Source organism: Lepidochelys kempii, chromosome 6 (genome assembly GCF_965140265.1).
Source record: "Lepidochelys kempii isolate rLepKem1 chromosome 6, rLepKem1.hap2, whole genome shotgun sequence".
Taxonomy (NCBI): Eukaryota; Metazoa; Chordata; order Testudines; family Cheloniidae; genus Lepidochelys; species Lepidochelys kempii.
Window position 1 is genome coordinate 32,261,998 of NC_133261.1, and position 24,927 is coordinate 32,286,924.

General features: G+C 37.4%; 1 protein-coding gene across 32 annotated transcripts in view; it reads left to right on the forward strand.

Moving 5' to 3' along the window:
* Positions 1 to 24,927, forward strand: part of SOX6 (SRY-box transcription factor 6) — a 445,713-nt gene that overhangs the window by 358,509 nt on the left and 62,277 nt on the right. For all 32 annotated transcript variants that reach the window (XM_073347430.1, XM_073347431.1, XM_073347425.1 and 29 more), the window contains 3 exons: positions 9,955 to 10,104; positions 14,120 to 14,300; positions 17,470 to 17,660. In XM_073347430.1, the coding sequence (XP_073203531.1) occupies positions 9,955 to 10,104; positions 14,120 to 14,300; positions 17,470 to 17,660 (522 nt within the window). The remainder of the gene's footprint in view (positions 1 to 9,954; positions 10,105 to 14,119; positions 14,301 to 17,469; positions 17,661 to 24,927) is intronic.

Below are 24,927 nucleotides of genomic sequence, written 5' to 3' on the forward strand. Positions count from 1 at the left end.
GTTACTCTAAATTTACACCAGTATAATCAGAGTGGGCTTTGGTGCCTATGCTCTGCCATGCCGTGGTGAGGAGCACAGGGACAGACAGTCAGAAGTTAATTGGTACTTAAATAAATGGATATTATTGCAGAATGCCTACTAGTGTTTCACTCCACATTATATTCCATCACAGCAGCTGTAGTTTTTGGACAGAAGTATATTTGCTGTAACTGCCTTAATTTAAATACAAGCAATGTTAATACCATTTAAAGAAAAATTAGTCAAATGCTAATTTGATCTTTAGTTTACATTTCCCATTACACTAAACTTTAAAATTAATGCACTGTAGCTGGCATTATTAATTAGGGCTCTTTCAGTAGAAATACATACTGTGACAAATGAAACCATACATATATATTGCAATGATACAAAATATGTGAGTCAGAGTATTCAAGAATGAATCAAAGACAAAGAATTATATCATTTCTTCAGAATGCCTGGCAATGTGATAATTCAGTCACTAATATTTGCATCAGGCCCCATTATATTACGGTTCTCTGAACAAGTAGCAGTAGTCTGTTTCTTCCAAAAGCCGAGGCAAGAAATCAAAAACCATAAAGAATAGATAGGGTGCAGCTAATTGTTAATGTGTTGCAATTATGCCCCTTTCCGGAATAATAAAATTTTCCCCAGTAGAGGTCAGGATCTTTGTCTCTGACTTATTTAACAGATCCTCTTAAACATCTGTCCAGCAGGCTGTGGACTTTATTAGCAGACAAGAGATCTGACAGAGTTTGAGCCTGCTGAGTCCTTCTTCATCTTCACAGCTGTGGATTAACTCAGACTTTCCAGAAGAGGACAACCATATGGAATAATTGGTGTCACTGTGTAGCTAAAAAAAAAAATATGAAGAAACAAATGTCGTCCAAACACAATTCAGTGTCTTTCTGGTCACAATTACCAGTCTGTTTAAGAAATAAGAAAGGCAGCATTACACTAAAAAAGGAAAGCCTATTCATATCTGTGTGGGAACCTAATCAGGCTCTTGTTTCCAATGACGATGGCTCCACAGTCGCACCAGGACTGCGACAAGAATGCTTCTTTTGTGTGCCGATAATGTGGAAGTGATAAAATTTCCTATAAGAGACTTATGTGTTTACATCATGAGATGTGTTATTTGACAAAATGCTTTGTTCTCTGCATATTTTCCATGCAGAGTTTCATGCTGGGTTGTTTTGCTGGAAAGCTTTGATTAGCTACAATTAGTTGCTGAAGTAAAATAGACACTTTTGTTTTATGAGTCCTCTTGCTGAGCTGTAAATTATAGTAAAATATATAAGGAGTGACAGAAAGAAGTGCTGATTTGAACCTTTGACCTATGATGGGCATAAAAACATAAGATAACTCCTTCAAAGGACTACAAAGAGACCTAAATATTCTATGGTCCACTTAAAGTCAGGTCCTTTTAACAAAGTAAAGCTGTTATTTTACATGAGGGGACATTGACTCTGCAGTATTAAAACAATAGAAACTACAATATCTAAAATATTTACATTTTTGTTTTAATTTAATACAGGTTGACCATTGTCCGCAGCAGGGGTTTGGAAGCTCTGAGGGTATTTTTTGTTCAGAGTAGTAAAGGGAATGTAGTCGGTAAAAAAAGCTGGTGGAATGGTAGTGAGGTCTAAGTACATGTTGCATTGCAGCTTGATGGAAATAGTAAATTAGATTTATATGTTCTCCTAAGAATCCATGCATTGAATAACTTTGAGAACCATAGGAGACTGTTCCTATGCCATATGTTGAGTAGCAGTCACAAAGATTAAAACACACCCAACCCTACTGGTATCTATAGAAAAGAAAAAAGTGCATGAATATGAATAACTAGTGTTCATTAACCTCTTAATCCAGTAGATGGCAATTTTTCCAATTGAGACTTCAGTAAACTGTTGTGTTCAGAGAAGGTGCACAAATAGAAACATAGGAGCAGATTCCATCCATGAACATGAAATGTATCATTTGTATTCTCACAAAGGCAGTTAGTTTGTTTGCAAATGGCAGGCTGTAATAAATTTGCAAGCACATTAGCCAGCAAACTCATTAATAATCTGCGCAACAGCCTTTGTTATGATGACATTAGTCACAATAATTCATTGGCTGTCGGCTTGTGTTTCACCTAAAGGCCTTTTTTCAAAGGTGTTTGGCGCAGTATTGTGAAAAGTGGTGTAGCAGTAAGTTATATACTACACCATGCAAACTCTTTGTGCAGTGCTGGATCTGTAAAATCAGAATGGTCCTATCTCTCAGTCCCCACTGTAGATATTAAAAGGGGTAGGTAGGGTTAACTCCCCACAAAAACAGCAAAAGAAAGAAAATCAAGGAAATATTTTTTAAAAGGAAGCATATGGCTGTGATATAGGAAATTGATAGGTTTTAGACAAATTAAACCTTTGAAGTATGCTCTTACCTATTGTTTTAACATTTATCATTTTAAAAATTTTTCCTAACTGCAACTCCACCTTTCTATATATGTGCTGCAATCAGTGCCACTTCAGTTATACACCTAATTAAAGTCAAATACTCATTGGTTACTGTATATAATAAGCATATGAGTTAAAGTGAAGTCCTTTACTTGTTGGTACTTTATATTTTAAAATTGTATTTCAGTGAAGCCACAACCAAATTTTTAGGTTTAGTGGGATTTTCTGAGCTAAATGTAATAAATAATATGTTAATGAATCGAAATGTTGTTCATTTACATCCCTTGTGCGTTTTATAAGAGTACAAATAGTGTGGGCCATATTCTGCTCTCACTTACACCTGTACAACCATATTTAACTCATATTTAACTTACTATATAAACACACACATTTATAGTATCTACAGTTCTAATAGGTAACATCTGTGCAAATGGACTGTAAAATGAAAGAAAACATGTACTTTTAAAATAAAACATATTTCTCTCTTTCTTTTTAGGAGATGTTTTCACACAAAAAAATGCTTTGCTTTTTCAAGCGCTGAGATTTTTTTAATCAAATAATCAGTGTAAGCAATTATAGATGCGCCTTTCCTCCTCTTTTTCGACGGAAGGAATGCAGATTGCAGATGCAGAGCTGTGGAAGATATTTTTCTAGCGACAGCATCTGATTCCTTGGCAGACTCCACAGGCAGTAGCATAGGACCTTTGGAGTTGCCTCTGGGTTTGTCACATGGTTATGCGCTAATGGGTTTCTTGGGCTAGCTTGTATCTCTGGATACCATTTTCCTTAAGCTCACCTTTGACTCTAAGGACTCTGTATTTAGTTTATTTGGGGACAAAACGCTATGCAAATCTCTCTAGACCAGGGGTCTCAAACTCAAATGACCACGAGGGCCACATGAGGACAAGTACATTGGCCCGAAGGCCGCACCACTGACCACCCCACTCCGCTGCCCGGCCCCGCCTCCACTCCACCCCTTCCGTGAGGCCCTGTGAGGGGGTGCAGGAGGGGTGCAGGGTGCAGCAGGGGGCTCAGGGCAGGGGGTTTGGCTGCAGGAGGGGTTTGGGGGGCGGCTCCGGCCCAGTGTGCACGAGGGGCAGGCCACTTCCTGGAGCGACGCGGGGGCAGCACAGGCAGGCAGGGAGCTGGCGGGCTGCAGAAAATGGCCCGTGGCCCGCAGCCCGCGTGTTTGAGACCCCTGCTCTAGACAAAGGCAGCTTGTTATAAACAAACAAGTAAAATAACCTCGTGATAGTCTTTGTTTACATAGCTAACCTCTTTCCCATTTCTTATTAATTATAGTATTACAGTAGAGCTGAGAGGTCCCAGCTGAGATCAGGGCCCCATTGTGCAAGGCACTGTACATACCCAGAGTAAAAGACATTCCTGACCCAAAGAATCTACCAGTCTAAATAAAAAGGCAGACAAAGATAGGAAGTATTATTATTTCAATTTTACAGAGTAGCCCTATTTTACTGAGGCACAGAGGGATAATGGGTAACCTTTTTCAATTGTGGGACTTCGAGTCCTAAGTGCCCAAGACACTTTTGAAAATCAGACTTAGGCTCCTAAATCACTGAGATGCTTTTGAAAAGTTTGCCCTAAGTGAATTGCCCAAGGTCACACAGGTGGTTGAACTGGGAAATTGACCCCATACTTTCTGAGACCCAATCGAGTGATTTAAGCACAACACATTTTTTCCTTCCAATAGAAATAACACTGTTTGGAGCAGGGATTCTGTCTTTCATTGTATCTGTACAGCACCTAGCACCTTTTGGATGCCACGGCAAAAATAAATAATAATAAAAAAATGAGTCCATCAGAGATTTTTTTTTTTTTTTGCTGAACAGTGCACTGGTATTGTATTGAAGAAGTTGCTGTTGTAGCTAGGCTTTATAAGTCCTGTCTTTGTGATTAGAGAGTTATTATGTTATATTATGAATGTATGGTGTACATCCTGGAGGAAAATTCTGGAGTTATAGCTCTGCAACACTACCAGCTAAATGCACTATATAAGAAAAAACAACCACATCAAGTGCCATAATGCATTTGCAGTCATCCCTACAGAATTTTTTCCTTCTGAAACTGAATTACTCATTGTCTCAAAGGCTGAACTTTCATCTCTGTAAATAAGATATTACAGTATTGCACAGTTTATTTAGAACTCTGACAAATAAGGTTCCTCAATTGAGGCTCTATAGTTTTATTGTTTTTAACTGTAGCAAACATATTCTTTGTAGATATAAAATAGGATTTATGTTTGTGTTAAGAGAAGACATTAAAGTTAAGCAGCAAGCTTAGAATTTCTTATTTTTGTTCAGACCCCAAAATACTTCTCACACCTTAGGAGATATTGCACTGTACAAATACATAGGAAGGAATGGATATTTTCATTTACTTTGTGAATCGTCTTGTACAAGAGAGTAGAAACCTATATGTTTTTAGAAACACTTCTTCCTTCTTTCCCACGTATCCAGCTGAATCCCGCTGGCTCTGAATATTTCTCAAATCTATCTTTTCCACTCCATCTGACCTTTACAACCCTCATTTGTGTTTTGATTCTCTCTCACCTTGGGAACGGTGACTGCCTTCCTCTGACCTCCCTGCATCTTATCTTGCTTTGCTTCGGTATCTTTGAAATTTTGCTACAAAAATTATTTTTCTCTTCCAGCACTTGGACCATTGTGACCTGGTTCCTCTTCATCATCAGCATTAAACTTAAAGCTTCTAGTCCAGACATTTAAGGTTCTACACAAATCTGCTCTGGCTTGTATGTCTAATCTCATTTCCTCTTACTTTCCCTCTCAAACCCATAGTTTGGCTCCATACAAGTTTAATTGCGCTCTCCATCTCTTCCCACTCTCTCAATTGTGCCTATTTCCACACTGCTCTGTTATGCCTGAAGCAACATCCTACCTCAAATGCAGAAGTTGAGCACCTTCTCTTCATTCTAATACCTTCTTGAAACATGCCATTCATGAGGCCTTTCAGTGATATCACACTTAAGACTATATGTGTGTAAAAACATATTCTGTCTGCCTATCAAAACTCTGTTACACACACACCCACACCAGATAAGTGAAACAACAAAGCTTGATGATAATGAAGCTAATGACAACAACACTACTTTGTACTTCTATAGCACCTACAATCTGTGACTCTCAAAGCTCTTTGCATTCATTTAGCCTGAAAGCGCTACAATATGAGGTAGGCATCATCATTCTAGTTTTAAAGATGGAGGAAATCTAAGACACAGAAAGGTTATGTGATTTGCCCATATTAGCACAGTAGAGTGCTAGTGAAGGGTGTTGTGTGTGTAAGTGCAAGGTGAAAAGTGATGAGGGGTATAGGGAAGCCTGCATTAATGAGAAAGTTCTTGTGTGGCTAGTCACTAGAGCCTACTACTAGTGAAGGAACTGAGTAGGCCTAAGCACCTTACGTTCCACCCAGACATGTCTATATTTTGGTGATGGGCATAGTGATCTTTGCCTATTATTTATGTATCTCACAAAGGGGTTGTGGGGCTTAGTTAGTGGATGCTTTTGAAATCCTTCAAGATCCTTGGATGAAACGCACTGCAGAAGAGCTCAGTATTATCATCCGATTGATTTATTGCAGGTAATGTTTGGATATGCGTAAAGTTTTTCACAATATTAATGAAATTAAAATAGAAATATTCAGTGCTCTAGGTAGTTTCTGTTTAGTAAAGCAGGGAATAACCACAATTGTATTATGTAACTCAGTTTTAATGCTTAGAAATATAGGCCAATTTCACTCAAGTTGGTAGTAGAAAACCCTGTAGGGGTTCTTTCCAAAGCAGGGTTGGTACTATTAGTGCTTCCTGGATGTAGCTTTAAGATATAGCCAGAGCTCCCTGCTTAGGGACCTGAATATGGATTTTGGAGCCTTAACCAGTTTATAAAAATTCTGATTTTTAAAAGTGCTAAGCACCCAGCAGCTCCCGCTGACTTCAAAAGGAGCTGCTGTGTGCTCAGCATTTTTGAAAATTGGGCTCACCTATATTTAAAGGGCCTATTAGGATTTTAGGAACCTAACTATAGGTACCCGTTTTTGAATATTTTGACTTTGGTTTGAATCTGGGCTATTAAATGTATGATACAAACTGGGTCTTGAGTACTTGATGAATCTGAACCCACTAGTAGAGCATGTAATCTAGAGTCTTATTTTGTAAATCAGCAGTTTTTAAACTGTTAGGTTTTGGAAGTAATAGAGAGAGGTTGAAAAGAGAGTATGTTTCAATGTTTAAAAAAAGAAAAGGAGGACTTGTGGCACCTTAGAGACTAACAAATTTATTTGAGCATAAGCTTCCGTGAGCTACAGCTCACTTCATTGGATGCATGCAGTGGAATATACACAGGGAACATGAAACAATGGGTGTTACCATACAACCTTTCAATGTTTAAGTTGCTCTTATAATATTCTCACTCCAGCTACGTAAATAACTATCGTTTTATGTGCTAACGTAAATGGATGCAGTAATATTTAGAGTTGCTTTAAATTTATAAGTAACCGGACTGAAAAGAATTGCTGTGACTCAATAGTTACTGCGGTGGCTGACTAATACATCTTAAAAATCATTATTTTGGGGTAGGTTAATACATTTTTATAGTCATTAGTCAATAGCTAACAAGTTAGCATTTCAATTGAAAGATTTCTTTAGAAACTTTCACTCCAGAACATTAAAATCTAACAGCCTACATTCATTTTCCCTTCACATTTTTTTTCTTGAAGTTCCTTATAAACTCTTCATTGCCCGATCTACTCTATGTACACTCCTAGATTGCTATTTAAGGTCATATTTTCAAAGGGGAATGTACAATTATGTTTGCAAAAAGATCTGTTTGCACCAACAGATCTGTTATTTGCACATATTAATTCAGATTGCCTAATCCCTCAGACATGCAGGTATTTATGTGTAGTTACCCAACTTTTCTGCCCAAATGACAAAGGCACCAGGGTGAATTTTTGTGGTTTCGAGCTCTGCCTCTATTTCTGGAAAAACTTGGTCTTGCATGTACCAAACCAAAAAGTTCATATATACAATGCCTTTTTATTTTTGTTATGCTTAGGACAAGTTTACAACACTGCCAGGTAAAACAATTCCAGACATATGACTTAGCACATAAAATTGTCAACACAGTGTTACAGTATAAAGGCAACTTTATTAAATTTTTAACATTAGCAGACCTCCACTCAAGCAATTTCCCATACAGGCCCATAATCCTTGTTACTATCTTTGCTCATCCTTGAAGACTTGGGGGAAGTTCAGTGCCCAGCCCCCATTGAGGAGCAGCTGCTAAGTTACAAATTACGAATTAGTCCTCTTCTCACTAGAAAATCAGACTTGCTTCTGCATACTCAGAGACATGAGACATTAGGCCAAGACTTCTACTGCAAGGACTTCTGCTCTGCCCTGAGGATGCAACAAATACATCTCTATCAATGGTTGTCCACTGGGCTACAAACTGAAAGTGCTGCAATATCACTGTTCACACTGCTGCCTTCATCCTGTATGAAAGTCTCTGTTGATGTGAGGAGAGTAACTTTCATCCAGCCTTCTCACCCTCACAACATGCTCAAAAGGAAGGCAACCCCACCCCCCCAAATGTTGGTGTTAAAGTCAGTGGGCAACTGGAGGAAAATTCCTTCCCAGACCTTAAAATTGCAATATCCGGTGTAGAACTTCTAGGCTACTTTAAGCAGAATCTGGATGAGCCATCTTTTGGCTCTGAAGCATGCTGTCTGTACTGCCATTGTAGTTATGAATGCTCTTGTGGCTAACTCGCAGTATTGACAGCTGTGTAGTAGACAGAGAAAAGCACTAAACTCCAAACATTCCTGTTACAATCAGCTTGTTCCTAAAGATGTATTTTTGTTTGTTCTGTCATCAGTTCCACTATACAGTATCTAATTTATCCTGAGCTGAAACTGTTCAGGCTTCAAGAAATTTGAAAATGTGCCTTTTTACTATCAAATAGTAATGTAGTCTATTAAACTAACAAAGAATGACCCTAAGAACATGATGTTAGTTTATATGCCATTGCCAAGGGGAGCTGATAAGATCCCAGCAGTAGAGCAGAACATTTACTACTATATACAATTCTTCATTTTCATTATTCAGTGCAGAACAGAAAACTGGGAAATTAGAGTGCTAGCAGAGGAAAAAAGACAGTACTTCAACCTAAATATTTAAATGTATCTGATTTCAGAAGGCTCCTGTCTTGTCCATGTGGAGACTGTGCCTGGCATTTTGAAGGGATGGGATGTAGTGGAGGCTTAGGGAAACAAACAAACAAATAAAAAAGTCAAATTTTTCATTAAGCACCCAGAGTTCTGACTCTGACCCTTCTGCATGCATTTGTCTAGCCACTGAGTCATTGAGCACATAGTATTGTGTAACTTTCATTTCTTTAGAGGCTTGTTATATTAGAAAAATTGTTCCAAAGAAAGCAACAATTATGACATAAGCACATCTGGCTCTTGCAAATTATTCTTTATTAAGCTTTCATTTAATTACATGTGCTGAAAGGTCTGCTTTTGATTACTGTAATTTTTTTTATTTGTCCATCTGAATGATAGTAATGTTGGAAATTACACACAAACCACCTGTTTTTTTTTCACTAATAAGGCAAAGTTTATACAGATTTATGTGTGGAAGAGGGATTAGGATCCTCCCCTGTTTATGGTAGAAAGATTATTGCTACTGCTAATTCAAGGTGAGGGATTAAAGGTGGCCATTAGAAGGAAACTAAAACCTGTTTGTTTTTGGTTCAGTAAACACTTCATAATGCTAGGAATATTTGACTTTAATGCACATCTTTTTCACTTAAACTTCTGAAAAATGGAGGAAGTTGTGTGTAAATTCTATGATAATATTTAAGGGTGTATTTGTGTCCTCATCTTTATGAGCAGGGATTTACACCACTACTTCTCATTGGTGTTAATGGGAGTTAGACTGCATCAGGGTGAAAATATATAACCTATTGCCTACTTTACCATTAAACAATATCAAGAGAAAACATGGCAGTGCTTTTCAGTAGCACATTAATCCCAACTTCAATTCCCAGTACAATTCTGCTGTTGATGGAGAGTTGCTATGCTGCTATGTAAAGACCTGTTTCACATTTTTCATGGGGATTGTTTTTTGTTTTTGTAAACAGGCTTACAGCATTGGGATGATTGTTTACCAGCCTGGGCACAATATTTATCCGTCTGCCCTTTACATGATAATTGTTGACAATGGATTAATATATTAATATATATTATGTGTCTGTCTAATAAAAATAGTTACTTGCCCTGGGTGAGAATTTTGCAAATCTACTGATTTTTTTAAAGTATCAAGCAGGAAAACCTCAAACAAGAAAGTGCTGAAAAAAGGGAAGCAGCAGCAAGGTGATAGAATGATGTACATTTATCACATCTCTGTCTTAGGACAGTTGCAGGCAATATTCTATACTTGTTTCTTGTCTTGCAGCAACTCTATGCAGCTCAGCTGGCCAGCATGCAGGTTTCTCCTGGAGCCAAGATGCCTTCTACTCCCCAGGCACCAAACACAACAGGCGCACTCTCACCTACTGGGATGAAAAACGAAAAGCGAGGGACCAGCCCTATAACTCAAGTGAAGGTATTTTTCGATGGAAATTTTTTTTAGCATTTGAAAGAGGTGGTGCGATTAGCAGCGCAACACCGTCCACATATTTATTTTAACAGCAGGAATTCCAACCATATGAAAGCTCATTCCCAAATGAAATATTCCTCTTCAGTGGTATGCTGTCAACATGGAGAATGGAAGAGCAGGTGTTCACTCCTTGGAAACAAGAATATCAGGCATTCCCCTTCCTCTCTATATCCAGTACTGAAAATTCATCCCTCAAATTCAGTATCTTCAGGAATCAGTTTTTAATTTGATAATGTGTATAAATAGTATCTATTTTATTACATGATTTCAAATAAGGCACGAAATGCAACCTATGCCTCGGAAAGCTGGTGCTAACTTACATTGTGAGGGCCAGAGGGACCGTAGCCCTTCTAATTATTTCACAACTCCCAGGCTGCACCTTTTACACAACTTTGGAAAAAGCCTCCACATAGAAATAAAAATGTAAATCAGGGCTCCAGGGAGAAAAACTGTGTCACTGCAGATTGATTTGCCTCTTGTTGATTTCACACAGCTGCTGACGACGAGGCTGCTCCTTGTCGGTTTTGCGCCATTGCTGAATGCTTTTGCCTGCTTATTCTCAGTTGCTTGGAACAAGGCAGCTAGAACGTGGCACTTGGCAGCAGCTTGAAATGAACATGATGCACCCCTCCAACTTTGTGCTGCAGCTGGTACCTGTGGGTGGTACCGGGTTGCCTTTATTGCTGTGTTTTGCTGTGGTTGTATTGGATTTCACGATGCCAAACAGGTTGAGAAACAAATTGCTTCAAACTACAAAACTCTTAGTTTGTGGGAAAATGTTTGGACATGCTATTGATTTGATTAGCTAGCACGACAAATATAAAGACATTAAACTGAACTATGGAGGACACAAACTGGTTTTCCACAAGAAAAAAAAACATTCCTTGAGAATAACAAAAAATCCTATAGACCCACAATCATGTCTCAAATCATGCTGGGAAGATTCTACTCTTTTGGGGTGAGAATTTTATTTTATTTTATTTTATTTTTTTGACAGGTGAGTAAAAATATTGTTTTTTTCATTATCATCAATCATCATGGTAAAGTGTGAGTGAGTAGATATTTCTGCCTGAGCTGATAAATTTCCACTACACTTTTGTGCTATGTTGAGAGTACTAATAAATAAAAACTATTCCATTATGGACTGATCCAGCATTTGTTTAGCAAAGCGTCCACTTTACTTAACTGTGGATACATATTAGTCTAATATTTCACCTCTCGGAATCCAGTGCTGTTCTTCAGAGCCGTTAGTGAGATTTGCCACATACGTTGAGTTTCTAGAGGTCGATGCAGAAGCAGCCAAAGTAGAGGCAAAATGTTTAAGCAAAGTTGCTATAGTATAGTGATACCAAACACCAGTGATTTAGAGGATTGAGTACATGCTATTGAGTACATTAATGTGAAAAAGTAATTTTGTAAGTGAATGAGCCAAATGGATTTACACCAAACCAAACCGTTACTGGATGAGCAAAATTTTCCCTGGTTAAATGTAAACACATATCTGCTTGAACTAAAGCCAATACCATTCCAGTTTCGTTGGCCAGCTGAGTTCGATTACTGACTTGACCACAGGCAAATTCTTGGGGGTTTCCCTACACAATTTTACTTGAATGGACTGCAAGTATATGTTAATAAAAATCTTTTTATACTTATTTTATTAAGCACACTATTGTATTGAAAATATTAGAGGTCAATTCCAAGGTTTTCATGTAGAGAAGTATGACGGGGTTATCATAAAAGAAAAATTAATGAATAATTTAAAACCACTCCAATAAAGTAGTGCTCGAGTGCTCTCTTTGAGAATTCTGTTACCCAGACAGTGAACAGCAGTTTTAACTGTCATGCATTTCTTAATAAACCGTACATTCCTTCTTTGTGTTTAGCCATCGGTTGGTACAACATACATGCACTGGTATTTAATAGGGCTAATAGAATTATTTTATAGGAGTCAAAGTTTTCAAAAAATAATGTTGGGATTTCACATCAGTGTCCAGAAAGCTTTCCAACCTTACAGCTATTTCAAATCAATGATGAAGTCTGATATGGAGGAACAAACAAAAAGATTCTGGAGGTGTGCAAAAGCAATGAATTTTCATTTGTCACAGGATCGTTACTACTGGGCACAAAGTTATTTGACCATTGAGCATGTTAGCATAAGCTTTTGTGTGCGTACGGTCATAATCCTTCAACCAGCAAGCAGTTTAGCCCAGGATGAGCCCTGGGTCCACATGGAACCCTGTTGAAGTCACCAGGGCTCTGCAGGGTTACACAGCTTGCTGTATCATGGCCACAAAGCACATGAACATGCAGTTGGGTCTGCGCAGGCAGCCCCCTGCATTCCTGCAGAGCTCCATTGGTTTCAGTTGGGCTCTCCACGGGTACATGTGTCTGCCTGATTTGCAAAGTCAGGGACTGTGTTTGCAATTAGCAACTAATATAGGGGAGAAAATATATCCTGCAATTTTACAGAAATAATATTAACTTTGGAGATGTGAAGGTACTATAAATCCGCACCTATTTGTTATGCTGGCATATTGAATGTGTTATATATGAGTAGATGTACTTTGCTGAATCACTACTCGCTAGTAAGGAGGAAAATGAGGTAAAACAGTGTATTATTGTATTCTGTCATAGATTTCTAAACTTCATAGTATTCAGTGCTGTCTTCTAAAATATAGACTATGTATCCTTACATCCAGCATATTTTAGCATATCCTTACATCCAGCATATTTTGTGTGTATTTTAAATGAGAGAGCTCTTCATTTGGCTCTTTCATTTTAATTACAGAAAATCAGTATTCTGTTTTTAGAATGCTCTGACTTGCTGGCTGCTTAACAAGCTAAGCAAGGGGGACATGCCCTAAGAACGGGGAGAGGATGGCCATGTGAAAGGTGGATCTTGATCAAAGAAATGACTTACTTAGATTCTCCCTCTTCCCAAAGTTAGACATTTGTTAAAATTGGACTCATTCTCCCATATCACTGACACAAAATGTATGTCAAAGAGTATGAATGTCTTCCACAGTTATTTGGCTACAGAGCTATCTATGTCTATACCAAATTTACACATTTAGGCATTTTCTCCATCTTCATGTTGCTTGCATACTGCAAATTAAAGATACAGATACAATAGTGTTCGAACTTGGTAGAAATTATTACAAAATGACCACTGTGTTGCGTTTCATGTTTCACTATGTTTTGTTTCATGTACATGAAATGTAATATTTAATTCTACATAAAATATGGCAAAATTACATGTGACAGTGGAATAATAAAATATTTAAAATTAAATTGTAGAAAATGTTATATATTTTAAGTTCTGAATACTGTGCATAGATGATTGCAGTATATTTACATTCTCTGCAAAACTTCCTTTTTAATGATAGGAAGAGAGCATAGATTAATATCCCATGCAGAGTGTGCACCCAAAAAAGATATATGAAAGGTGTGCAGAAATGGCAGTGTTATCCGTGTGTGGGCCAAAAATGTAAAAGAGGGCTCTAAATATTTCCCTTGATCAGTGATATTTGTTTAATTTCTAATATATGAAAAAATTAACAACATAGCTTATTTATAGTCCCAGGAACTTTTGAAACAGAACCAGCACAAAAGCCTTACTGAGCTGCTGGAAATTTTAAATAATTCTTTGTAAATGCCCTGGGTTAATTTAGATCTCTGAAAACACATTAGGAAATTAATCTGTAATGTGAGCTAATTCAAATTTTAATTTGGCAAAAAGAATGATCCAGCCACACAGTTAATGTAAATAGAAGCATAACACAGAGAAATTAATGAGGTTTCCTTTCGTTGAATCTTCAAGGAGGCAGATAATTAGCTTCTTTTGTTATTATTGCAGGAGAATGTGGCATTGTCTCGGAGGTGTAAAATGACTGTGTCTTACTAAGTGATAATGTGTTTCATTTGTCTTTTTCTAATAATTATTTACATTAAACTCTTGTAGGATGAAGTAGCGCAGCCACTGAATCTCTCAGCCCGACCCAAAACTGCTGAACCTGTCAAATCCCCGACGTCACCGACGCAGAGCCTCTTCCCAGCTAGTAAAACCAGTCCAGTGAATGTGCCAAATAAAAGTGGCATCCCGAGCCCTATTGGAGGGACATTGGGAAGAGGATCCTCTTTAGGTAAACCCATAAATGGAAGGGAAATAACTGGTGATTTCAAAAAGGGAAATCTTTTCCCAAGAGGTGCGGTTTCTGAGTGAGATTCTCACCTTGAGAAAGATGAGTGCTTTTAAAAGGAGGGACACAATTAAATAGACACTTGAGGATACATTTTCTGGTTAAAACAAGGAAAACATTAGCAAGGAAAGTTGTTTAATCACTCTTATTGCTAAGGATTTTCACTCCATGCAGTAGTCATATATAATAAGTCCCTACAGGAATACAGCACGTAAGCATACTGTACAAGAAGGATATGTAATTATAGAAATTTTGTGTGAATAATGAAGATTTCCCCCCCTCCCAAAGTTAATTGTGTGTATAGGTACAAGGCTCAATTTTCAAATGTGGCTTCTGGATTAGGCAACAAATGAGTATATGAATGAATACAAGAGCCAGTTTGAATGCCTTACTTGGATTTTAAAACGTGGTGGCCCGTACATGAGCTTAATCCAATGGGATTACTCAGGTGTTTTAAATTAAGCATGTTCTTAAAGTGCTTTGCAGGATTAGGGCCAGAGTGCTGAGCATCTTCAAGGATCGGACCCATGTATATTTAAAGTAAACTGTTCTAGAAGCTCAGGCAAGTAGATAGCTTGACTTGCTTTTCCTTGCCTGGATATGCCTGTTAGTCTTACTCAGAATAGTGTTCCTAAAGAAATATAATCTTCCATCATTTAAAGTTTCAGCATCCCATGAACCAGTGGTGTTCTAGATATGCAATATCCTTGCACCAAGATCTTAATCTGAATATGCTGACATTTTTTTTGATGGTAGAAAGATAGGAGGGTTTCTGTTCAGACAGTTCAAATCTCTTTATTATTTGTTGCTCACAAATGTTCATATTTCCAGGTTTTGTACATTCAAATGTTTGTGGATAGGGAATTTTTGACCCATATGCAAGATTCACAAATGAAAAATTTGTTTTCGGTGAAGGTAGTTTATAAAGGTTAGATCATCCAGTCAAGGAACAGAATTCTCATAAGTTAACTGTGGACTGAATATTTACGACAAACTGGTTGTTCACAATCCATACCTCAGATATACTTGTAAAATACACTTGTAAAATATAAACAAATTTGTAAAAGTTATGATGTGTTCCATACAACTTCACAATCCCATGGGGAATGTTTCCTGAAATATAGTTTCTGCAGCTTCCTAGATGTCATTTGGTCTTTCTGTCATGTTATTTCTAAGTGGCCCTACTATTGTTGTATCTAACCCTACAGAACAGCAGGTAAGTTTGAAGCCAGACTACTAATGGCATTTTTAGAGACAGGCAGAGAACAAAAGTGGCAGAGGATGAGGATATTTTCAATTAAAAGTTAAACTACAAAAACGTTGTATGCTTTCTTCCCCAGTCTAAAAGTAGAAGCGGGACTATGACGATATGTGGTAAAATGTTCAGTTTCTCTCAGCAGACTTAGGAGCTTGTGTGCCATTTTCAAAATTACTTGGGGCCATTTTTTTTTAAAACCAATGGGACTTTGGCACCTGTGGGTATGTGTATACTGGGGGAAAAAACCCAAAACCTTGTGACAGCAAGTCTCAGAGTTCAGGTCTACAGACTCAGGCTTGTGGGGCATACTACGGTGCTAAACATGGCTGCATACACATTCCAGCTTGGACTGGAGCTCAGGGTCTGAAGCACACCCCACTCCCGGTCAGAACATATATATGACTATTTTTAGTGCCTTAGTGGGAGTCCCACAAGCCCAAGTGTGTAGACCTGGGCACTGAGATTTGCTGCCGCAGGTTGGTTGGTTGGTTGGTTTTTGCAGGGTAGACATACTGCAAGTGACTTATGGAGCTTTTGAAAATTTTACTCGGGGAACATAGATTGTGTTCTATTGTGACACTGTTTTAGGGAGGAGCACCTCAGTTATGCTAAAAACCAGTATGGTGTAATCCCTAAACCTTTGTGTAGGCTACAGTGTAAAATCAATTATTCCTTACTCAAGGTAAAGTCTGAGATGCTAACCCTTTAATTTTTTTAAATCAACGTGCTGTTGGGTCAAATCTTGCATTCTTTACTTAGACAAAATTCTCACTGAAGTCAGTGGAATTCTCTTCTGTGGAAGAATTCTAACATTGTCTCATTTATATATTTTAGATAGATAGATAGATAGATAGTGTAATTAAGTTCACAAGCATAGCAAACTTAGAACATTTAAATAAAGGACAGACATTTTTGCTTGTCATGCAGGATTCCCCAAGAATTCCTAGCTGTAATGTGTGTGTGTGTGTTTACACACATCTCTGAATTGTGTAGTGTACATTCACATGCAGCAACAACAGGTGGATCAAGTTAAAGCTTCACCACAGCAGCCTAAAACTACCAGTCACTGAATAATTGCTGTCTTTTGGTCTAAAATTAGAAAGCCTTATCCACAGTACTAATTTTTACCTACAATAAAATGCCTTTTACGGAGGAACGATAGTTTGTTTAAGGCTTGAAGTTTTTTTTTTCAATCTCTACTACATGTAACAGAAAGAAAAGAAATATTTTTTCTCAGTTATTCACAGCTTTGAGCTCCTGTTAAGGTGATAACTTGCCTACCACCACACACTAACTGCTGTATGCAATTTATGGATTTCAAAGCGCTGTACAGAGAGTGACATTTATCCCTTAACAAAGAAACATGTCTATTTCAATAGGCAACTGAGCAGGCTTACCTCCTATTTGTTTTTCTCTCTTGTCATTTCAAAGATTTCTCATTTGGGTCCAAGTCCAGCAAAGTATTAAGCACTTGCTTAACTTTAAGCATATGAGTGGTCTCATTGAGGTCAGTGCTTGTTCGCTGGGCTATGTTGTGTACTGAATAGACACATTTGTAATGGCACAAAGAAGGTCCACTCTTATATGTAAGTACTGCATGTTAATTCAACCATCTAATGCAGTTGTTTTCAGGTAGCCACAGACTATGCCTAATATTTCCAAAAGCACCTCCATTCCAAATATTTTAGGGTCTGCAAATGAAAAAATGTTGAAAACCACTGGTCTAAAAAAAGATGATCATTACTACTACGACAGAGATTAATCAGGTGCCACTCTGACAGGATGAAAGCTGACTGCATAGCCAAGAATCTAATCTGAATCGTTGACTTAATTAGGTGTGTTCTGTATTTGTAGATATCCTTTCCAGTCTTAACTCACCTGCCCTATTTGGGGACCAGGACACAGTCATGAAAGCCATACAGGAGGCTCGAAAGATGAGAGAGCAGATCCAGAGGGAGCAGCAGCAGCAGCCGCCGCCTCATGGTGTTGATGTAAAACTGCCCTCCATGAATACCATGGGTCTAAACAACTGCAGGAATGAAAAGGTATGCATAAATATTACTGAAGCAGATGCATATGCAACATTTCCTGTGTATATTCTTAATCTGACATCAAAATCTGAGAATCTATGAATCTGTATTTAGCAAATTAACTGGTTAGAATAACAAATTAACTGGTTGGAATTAAGGTTGTGAATGGCCATTAGATTGAGTTGTGCTTTGAAGATGATAGTGTCGGTTAAAATGACTGTGTTAAAGAGGGTTTTAGTGTGTTCGTGTTGTTGAGTATTGTGATGGTATAACGTATACAAATGTGTTTATAGTTTACAAGTAGAAACCAGGAGGATGCAGTACAAAAGGATGGACAAAGGGAAAGCATTGCATTGAGTACGACAGCATTTAGTCAGGCATGAGGCTTCACAAGCAATGAGGCTTCACAAGATCTGCAGAAGGGTCAGGAGGGATGCCCCAATCCTATTCACTTTGGGAGGTGCACAAAAGAAGAGTTCTCCAGAATTTAGGAAAACTTCAGGAGGACAACCCCTCTCTATGGACTTGCAAGGTCTCAGAGATCTGCTCCAGGAGCGGATCGCTCTTACATAGCTGAACTGGCGAATCACTGAATCATGTAATTGGCTGAGCTGTAGGGCAGCCCTTTTGATGAAGAATGCTTTCTCAGTTGTCTTCCCAAGAGTGACTTATCCTGCAAAAATAATCACATAAACTATTTCCCACCAAAAGTAATTGACACAAAATCGGTTGTATGCCACTATGTTAGCTGTAAATTTCATTTAACCAGAAATGGGAAAATATTCTGGAGGAAACATTGTGGCATAAACAGAAACAGTTATGACTCAATTATTAATTTACACACAGTTAACATATTAATACATTTAAAAAGCAGCCCATGTTTTATATTTTGGAATTTCTTTGCTGGAAAACTCAAAATTTTTTTTTAGAAAGGTAGGTTTTAATGGTTCTAACTCATAAATGAAATACAAAATTTACCTGGAAATTCTCAAAATACTCATACAATATTCAGAGGGTCAGTGCTGTGTGTTTGAGTTATATTAAACTGTTTATATCTAAAAAAGAGACTTAATCCCTTTTTAAGTGTAAATCTCAACACAACAGTAACTATATATAAAGCCTCCATAATATTTTGCTTATATGATGATCTTATCTAAACACACAAGAGATCCATCAGTGAACCAGGAGACCACAGCAGAAAGGGAGTGAAACATTGTAAACAGCACTGTTGAAGACAAGATGTCTTTTAATCTATTTTAAATTTAAAATTTATTTAAAATCTAAATAATTTTATATTTTAACTTAATAAGATCTCTACATTACCCAAAACAGCAAGGGAAAGGGTCAGTGCCTGCTAAAGGGATTTCTTTAGCATCTTTCCCCATAGGATAAGTTCAGAGCCTAATAAATATTTATTTCTATTAGGTTTGGTTTAAATGACAGCATTTTAAAATTCATTTAATACAGATTAATGTTATTAAAGAAATCTGTAACAGGGAAATTAAATGACTGATAATTAAATAACTGATCCAGCAGTCCTTATTCAGGCAAAATTCTAATTAAAGTCAATTGGAATCCTAATTGAGTCCAAACTATAAGATTGGACAAAAAAAAGTCACACCTGCTATGCTTTTTTTTTTATTGAAATGTACTTTACAAATGAATCCCATAAGTGTCATTGGATCAATATTTGAAAATATTTAAAATACAAAAAGGAAGGGTAAAGTGATTCTTAATTTTTTTTTCTACTTTGTAAAATGATTGTGTATAAAAGGCACCTACTTGCTCTACTAAATCTGCTCCTGGGGTGATTTCAGGACCTTACCAGCTTCCTGTATTGACTAAAATAACTTTTATTTCCTCTTACATCTCTTAGCAGAGCCATTAAAACTTTGGGAGAATGAGCTGGAATCTCTTCCTTCATGTGTATTGTCAACAGCATTGTTAACTAAGTTTAAATCACAGAATCTTTATTGATGAAGCATAAGTTGAACGAACCCAGGTTGAGTTTGCATGGCTGCCCATTAGAAAAATTATCTCTATGCTTCTAAACTGATCAGAGCACATGTGGAAGTCATGGAAACCCTGGAGCCCACAATGCTGTTTTTACACAGAGACTTTTCAGAGTTAAATGTGCTGTTTAAAGCTCTGACAACAAAATTACAGCAAGGAGATTTATCATGAAAACACTGTCATCCTGTTGTTTTTATTTATTATAGCATAAGCCACAGAGTGAAGCAATAAGACCAGACAAAAATTGTACTGGGATATTACTACCACACCTCTGATATGTTGTTAGTCCCTTCGCTTTGTACCACAACCATAAAGTACTGCAGATATTCAAATACAATGGGATAGAAATTGGTCTTTAAAATTATGGTATTTCTCCACTGTTCACGCCCCCAAAATAATGAAAAAAATTGCATTTTTAAGAGTAGTAAATCTTATGGAAGAAGTGTACATACTTTGTATAAAATGTAAAATAGATGTATACATTACATTTAGAACAAAAAAACCATATTTTTGTTCAAATATTATTTCAGAAAACTGTGTTTTTCCACTCTGGATATTTATAAGCACTCCCTTTTCATTATTTCTGTTTGGATGAGAATTTCCTTTTACTTAATCTTTTATGTTAAAAACTATTCTTTACCTGTGGCACAGAGTGAAGATTTTTCAGCAGGCCCTTGAAATCATAGCTACTTTTTTGGATTTGCTTCTCCTAAAAGGATCAGGTCCTTATGTTCATCTTTTAGAGCCACATTTTTAAAAATAGCCTCCAGATAACTAGACGTTGCTCATGTGAATGAATAACAAGAGTCTAACCTCAGAAAAAGATGACAAGCTAATTGCCTGCACCTTGGACTTAAAAAAAGTGATTGAGTTTTGGTCAGTTACTGGTCCTTGAGTTCAGAGAACTGGTAACAGTTTGTTGTGTAAATGATTATGCTTACAACATTATGCACACAACTTCAAAGCCTGGATTGATGCCTTTTTGAAAATGTCATTTTAAGGCCCCAAATGCTTTTGTATTGGTTATAAACATATATTTGAAAATTGCCCCATTGCCATTTAAAAAACCCAGAAAGCTTTAGAGTGCTCACAGGGTCTTGGTCATTAGAAAGAGCAAAACAAATTGATGACAGTGAGCTGGAATGTTGCATTTTTATGATTCTCCTGAGAGTTGTGGGTAAGCTACAGTTTTAAATTGACACCATTCTATGTGCATAGAGATTTATAGAGCTTAAAGCGTAAACTGGTTATTAGCAAAGTCAAACTTCTCGACCTTACCTGCTGCTGTTCAACTGTAGGCCAACATCATGGAAGGAAGAGAGAACAGCATTAGTGCTTTTATGGGAGAAGTGGAAGGGGAGCTGACCCAGTTCAGGAAACTGCTGGGAAAGTGGAGGGATCCAGAAGAGTTCAGAAATGGCCTCACAAAACATCTTTTGTGTGGGTGGACTAACAGCAGAAGTGATACAGAGGTTGGCTCTGTTTGGGGGGAATAGCTCTTTTCCAGGCAAGACATGTTCATCTTTAAAAGAAATTTGTAAATTAAGGTACTTTAACAAAACGTGCATTATTGGAATTAGTCCTATTTAGTTTAGTATTTAAACCCAGGATAATTGACTAAATGTTGACTAATGGTTCGATCTGACAATATTCTAAATGACCCCAAAAGATGCTGTATTGTCTATTTTGTTTATATTTAAAAGGCCAAATTCAAGTTTGGCCAGTATACAAGCAGAAGCATGAGTTATCTGCAGTGGATAGAGGTATAGGGATGCAGGTTGCAGAACATACATTGTAAATATTACACATTATATCTTCTGCACCCTGTCACAGGAAGCTATCTTCTACATCCTTACAGAAAACCTAAGAAGTGACCTCATCAAGCCTTTAGAGGAACCAGAATCTTGCATAATACATCTATACCATATGCCCCCCTCCCCACCACTTGTAGGCATAAGCATATGTGCAGTTGGAAACCAAAATTAGGCCCAAAAATGTATGACATGATTTGCTCACTCCTTTCATGAACTTCAATAGGAGCTGCAGATTCTCAGCCCCTCTGAAAAGCAGTCCATAAATCCTTAGACAACTGTGGAGACCTATAAATGTTTTTTATGTTACCCCTATTTCAAATGAAAAAAAGATTAAACCCACTTCATTTATCCTAATGTAGACATAATGGCTTGTATGCAAAATATAGTCTGGACTTGTTTAAAATATGCATTGTTTACCCTTGGAGTTGTTTACAGTCTATTGGTCAAAACCATATTTAGGCACTTGGATTTGACTTGATAAGCCATAACGGCCCCTTTGGAAGTGTTACGGTCTGCTGTAATGCAGAGTATTTAGGGACTGTTAAATATATGGATTATTGACACAATAGAGTGTAACAGCTCCTCTGGAGTTGTTACGCTCCATCATTTACATGTGGCCACTGCCCATGTGCACAAAGTTTGCCTGATAGAAACACTTCAGGAAGGTTGTGTAGAAAAACGTTACCATTCACACACAGTTATTTTTTTTCCTAAATGAGAAAAATCCCATCACCTTATTATTTTCCCTAAATACCAAGAGCCCTGCAAATCCACGGCTATCTGCTTTATATATCTGCAGACCATTTTTGCAGATTGATACGGATCCAAATTTTATATTTAAAGCCTTGCAAATCTGCAGATATCTGCGGATCAGTTTTGCTGATTGGATGCGGATACAAATTTTGTATCCGAGCAGGCCTCTATAAATACCCAAAGTACACCACCATATTATCAATTAATTCTTTGATCAATGTTGTTATTATAGCCATAATAATTGTAATGGCATAGTGAGTTCATACATCTTTTCTGTTCAAGCACTATGTGGTTCAAAGGCCAGCACCAAGCTTTCTCTGCTCCCAGTTATTCTCTGAACTCAATGACTAATAATTGACTAGGAGAACTCGGAACAATATTTTTTTCAGACCAAGCTGCAGGCAATCAGTGTCTCATCTTTTACTAGAATTAGTTATGACTGTCCCTAATTTCCAAACATAAGACATGGAAATAATAGTCTAAGGAAACAGTCATTTTATAGACTTTCATGAACAATCATGAATCATAAACACTTAGTTCAGCTCTGCAAGAATTTACCTATTCTATTATGCTTTGGGATTTTAACAAAAAACTTCTTAATAAAGTTTTCTCTCCTTTTTTGTGTTAATTTCTGATAGAAGAATCTTTAATTATAAATAAAAGACCAATATTCATATTTTGGGCCACTGAAGAAGAGGCAGCAAAGGTTATGGGCGTGAACAATTACAGACCTCTCTGCTTGCTCTTAACTCCATTTGTACCTCCAAGGTATATACTTTACAACCAGGTTAACAAATCAATAGTACTATCTAGCACAAATGACCAGTTTTTACAAAATGGTTTTTATTGTGGTAGTGCTTAGAGGACCCCATGACGGATCAGAGTCCTATTGTGCCAGGTGCTAAACAGGCAGATGCTCCACGGAGCTTGTTGTCTAAGTAGGCTGCTAAAAGGTTAAACAAAATTCTCTCTTTGGAACATCTCTGGAAGAGAGAGAAGACACATACTCATGCCATTGTAAAGACTTAGGGAATTTACCATAGCCATAGGGACAGCTGTGTTCTGTGTGTCCTTGAAGGGTGGTAGGATATTACGTCCTTTGGTAATCCTGGTGCTCAGTAGGTAAGAAGCTTATTTCACAAAGAAGCCCAGCAACTGGCAGGAGTCCTACTCCTCTCTATGGGATTTTTGGGCCATAGAAGGCACCACACACATATTGTTTATCATGCTGTATTTTTATCTCAGTTAAATAATTATGGCTGAGGTAGATACCTCTGAATGGTTAAAAATGAAAATCCCAGCAGTGATCTTCACTGTATTGCCACAATGGGACTTGAAATATTTTGTGGATTTGTCCATTTTAATAAGCTGTTTATTACTCCAAATAATATCTGTAAACCAGAATTTTGAAAAGTGAGTGCTTAAAGTCCGGTTTCTAAATCCATATTCAGGCACCTGAATATAAGTGGCCTGGGCACCCAGTGTCTCCAGCTGAAGCTATTGTGTGCTCAGCACTTTTGAAATTCACTCCCCTTTTTTACGTGTATGAATATGCGTTTAGGAGCCTAACTTGAGACGTCCAACGTTAGAAATCTTGGCCCTACTGTAAGTTGTTATAAAATAGCATTTACAACTGCAGTATTTCCATTTGCAATTTTAAGTGTCAGTGTTTTATCCTGTCTACTTGAAAAAATGTTCATAAATTCACAAAATTCCTTAGTAATGTAGAAAGCAAAATAGTGACTCAAGGTAAAAATTTTCAGAAGCGGTCGAGTGACTAGATGCTGAAGTCGCACTGAAAATGCTTTTGAATATTTTATCCCTGGGCACTAAAGTAGTATGTGTCCAAGAGGCAGTAATACATTTTTCTGTAAAATACAGCAGATTTGCATCCTTCCCTCATACATTTAAGAAATATCAGACTATCAACTGATGTAATACTGCCCCCTTTTATTAGGACTGAAAAACATGCTGGACTTTATATACTTAGCATTGCAGCTTGAGGAATTTTATTTTATTTATACAATTGATTGAGAGATTGATTGTTGCATGACAGGCTAAGATTAGTCATGAGATCAGTATTACTCTACAACAATAAGTGAGAGGAGCATTGTGATCACGTTGTTCAGGAGGGTAGGTGCATGTTTTAGACTTAGCTTCCCATGCAACATATTATACCACACAGGTTTCTTGTCATTCTTCTGAGGTGCCCAGGGTACTGGTGAACTGGGATGGTTGCTGTTACGTGCATTATCATGTTCACTTGCAGTGGCTTTCTAAATCAGGCCATTCCTAGGATAACAATAGGCCACAGTGTTTGTTTTTTTGTTTTTTAAGGCCTATTCAGGAATTAGATTTGTCTTTGAATCGCTAAATGATTACAATGTTACTCACACACGCAGAAGTGCGATGATGAATTTATTTGATGCAAATAGAACTTTGTCATGCAGAAATTAAAAATGGAGCATCTTGCAGAAAGGCGATCTCCGAGTCTGTAACAGTCTCTTTTAAAGAGACACATTTCCATCATGGAAAACAAGTCAGCAAAATTTGACTTTCAGGAAAAATGTGCTTGAATCTACACCAATAGGAATGGTTATAGGAATTTACATTATAAGAAACACAGTCTGTGTTTAGGGAAAGATTTTACTTCACCTCTGTGTGTGTATCCAGTGTGGGAGGTAGTGCAAGGTGTGGATATA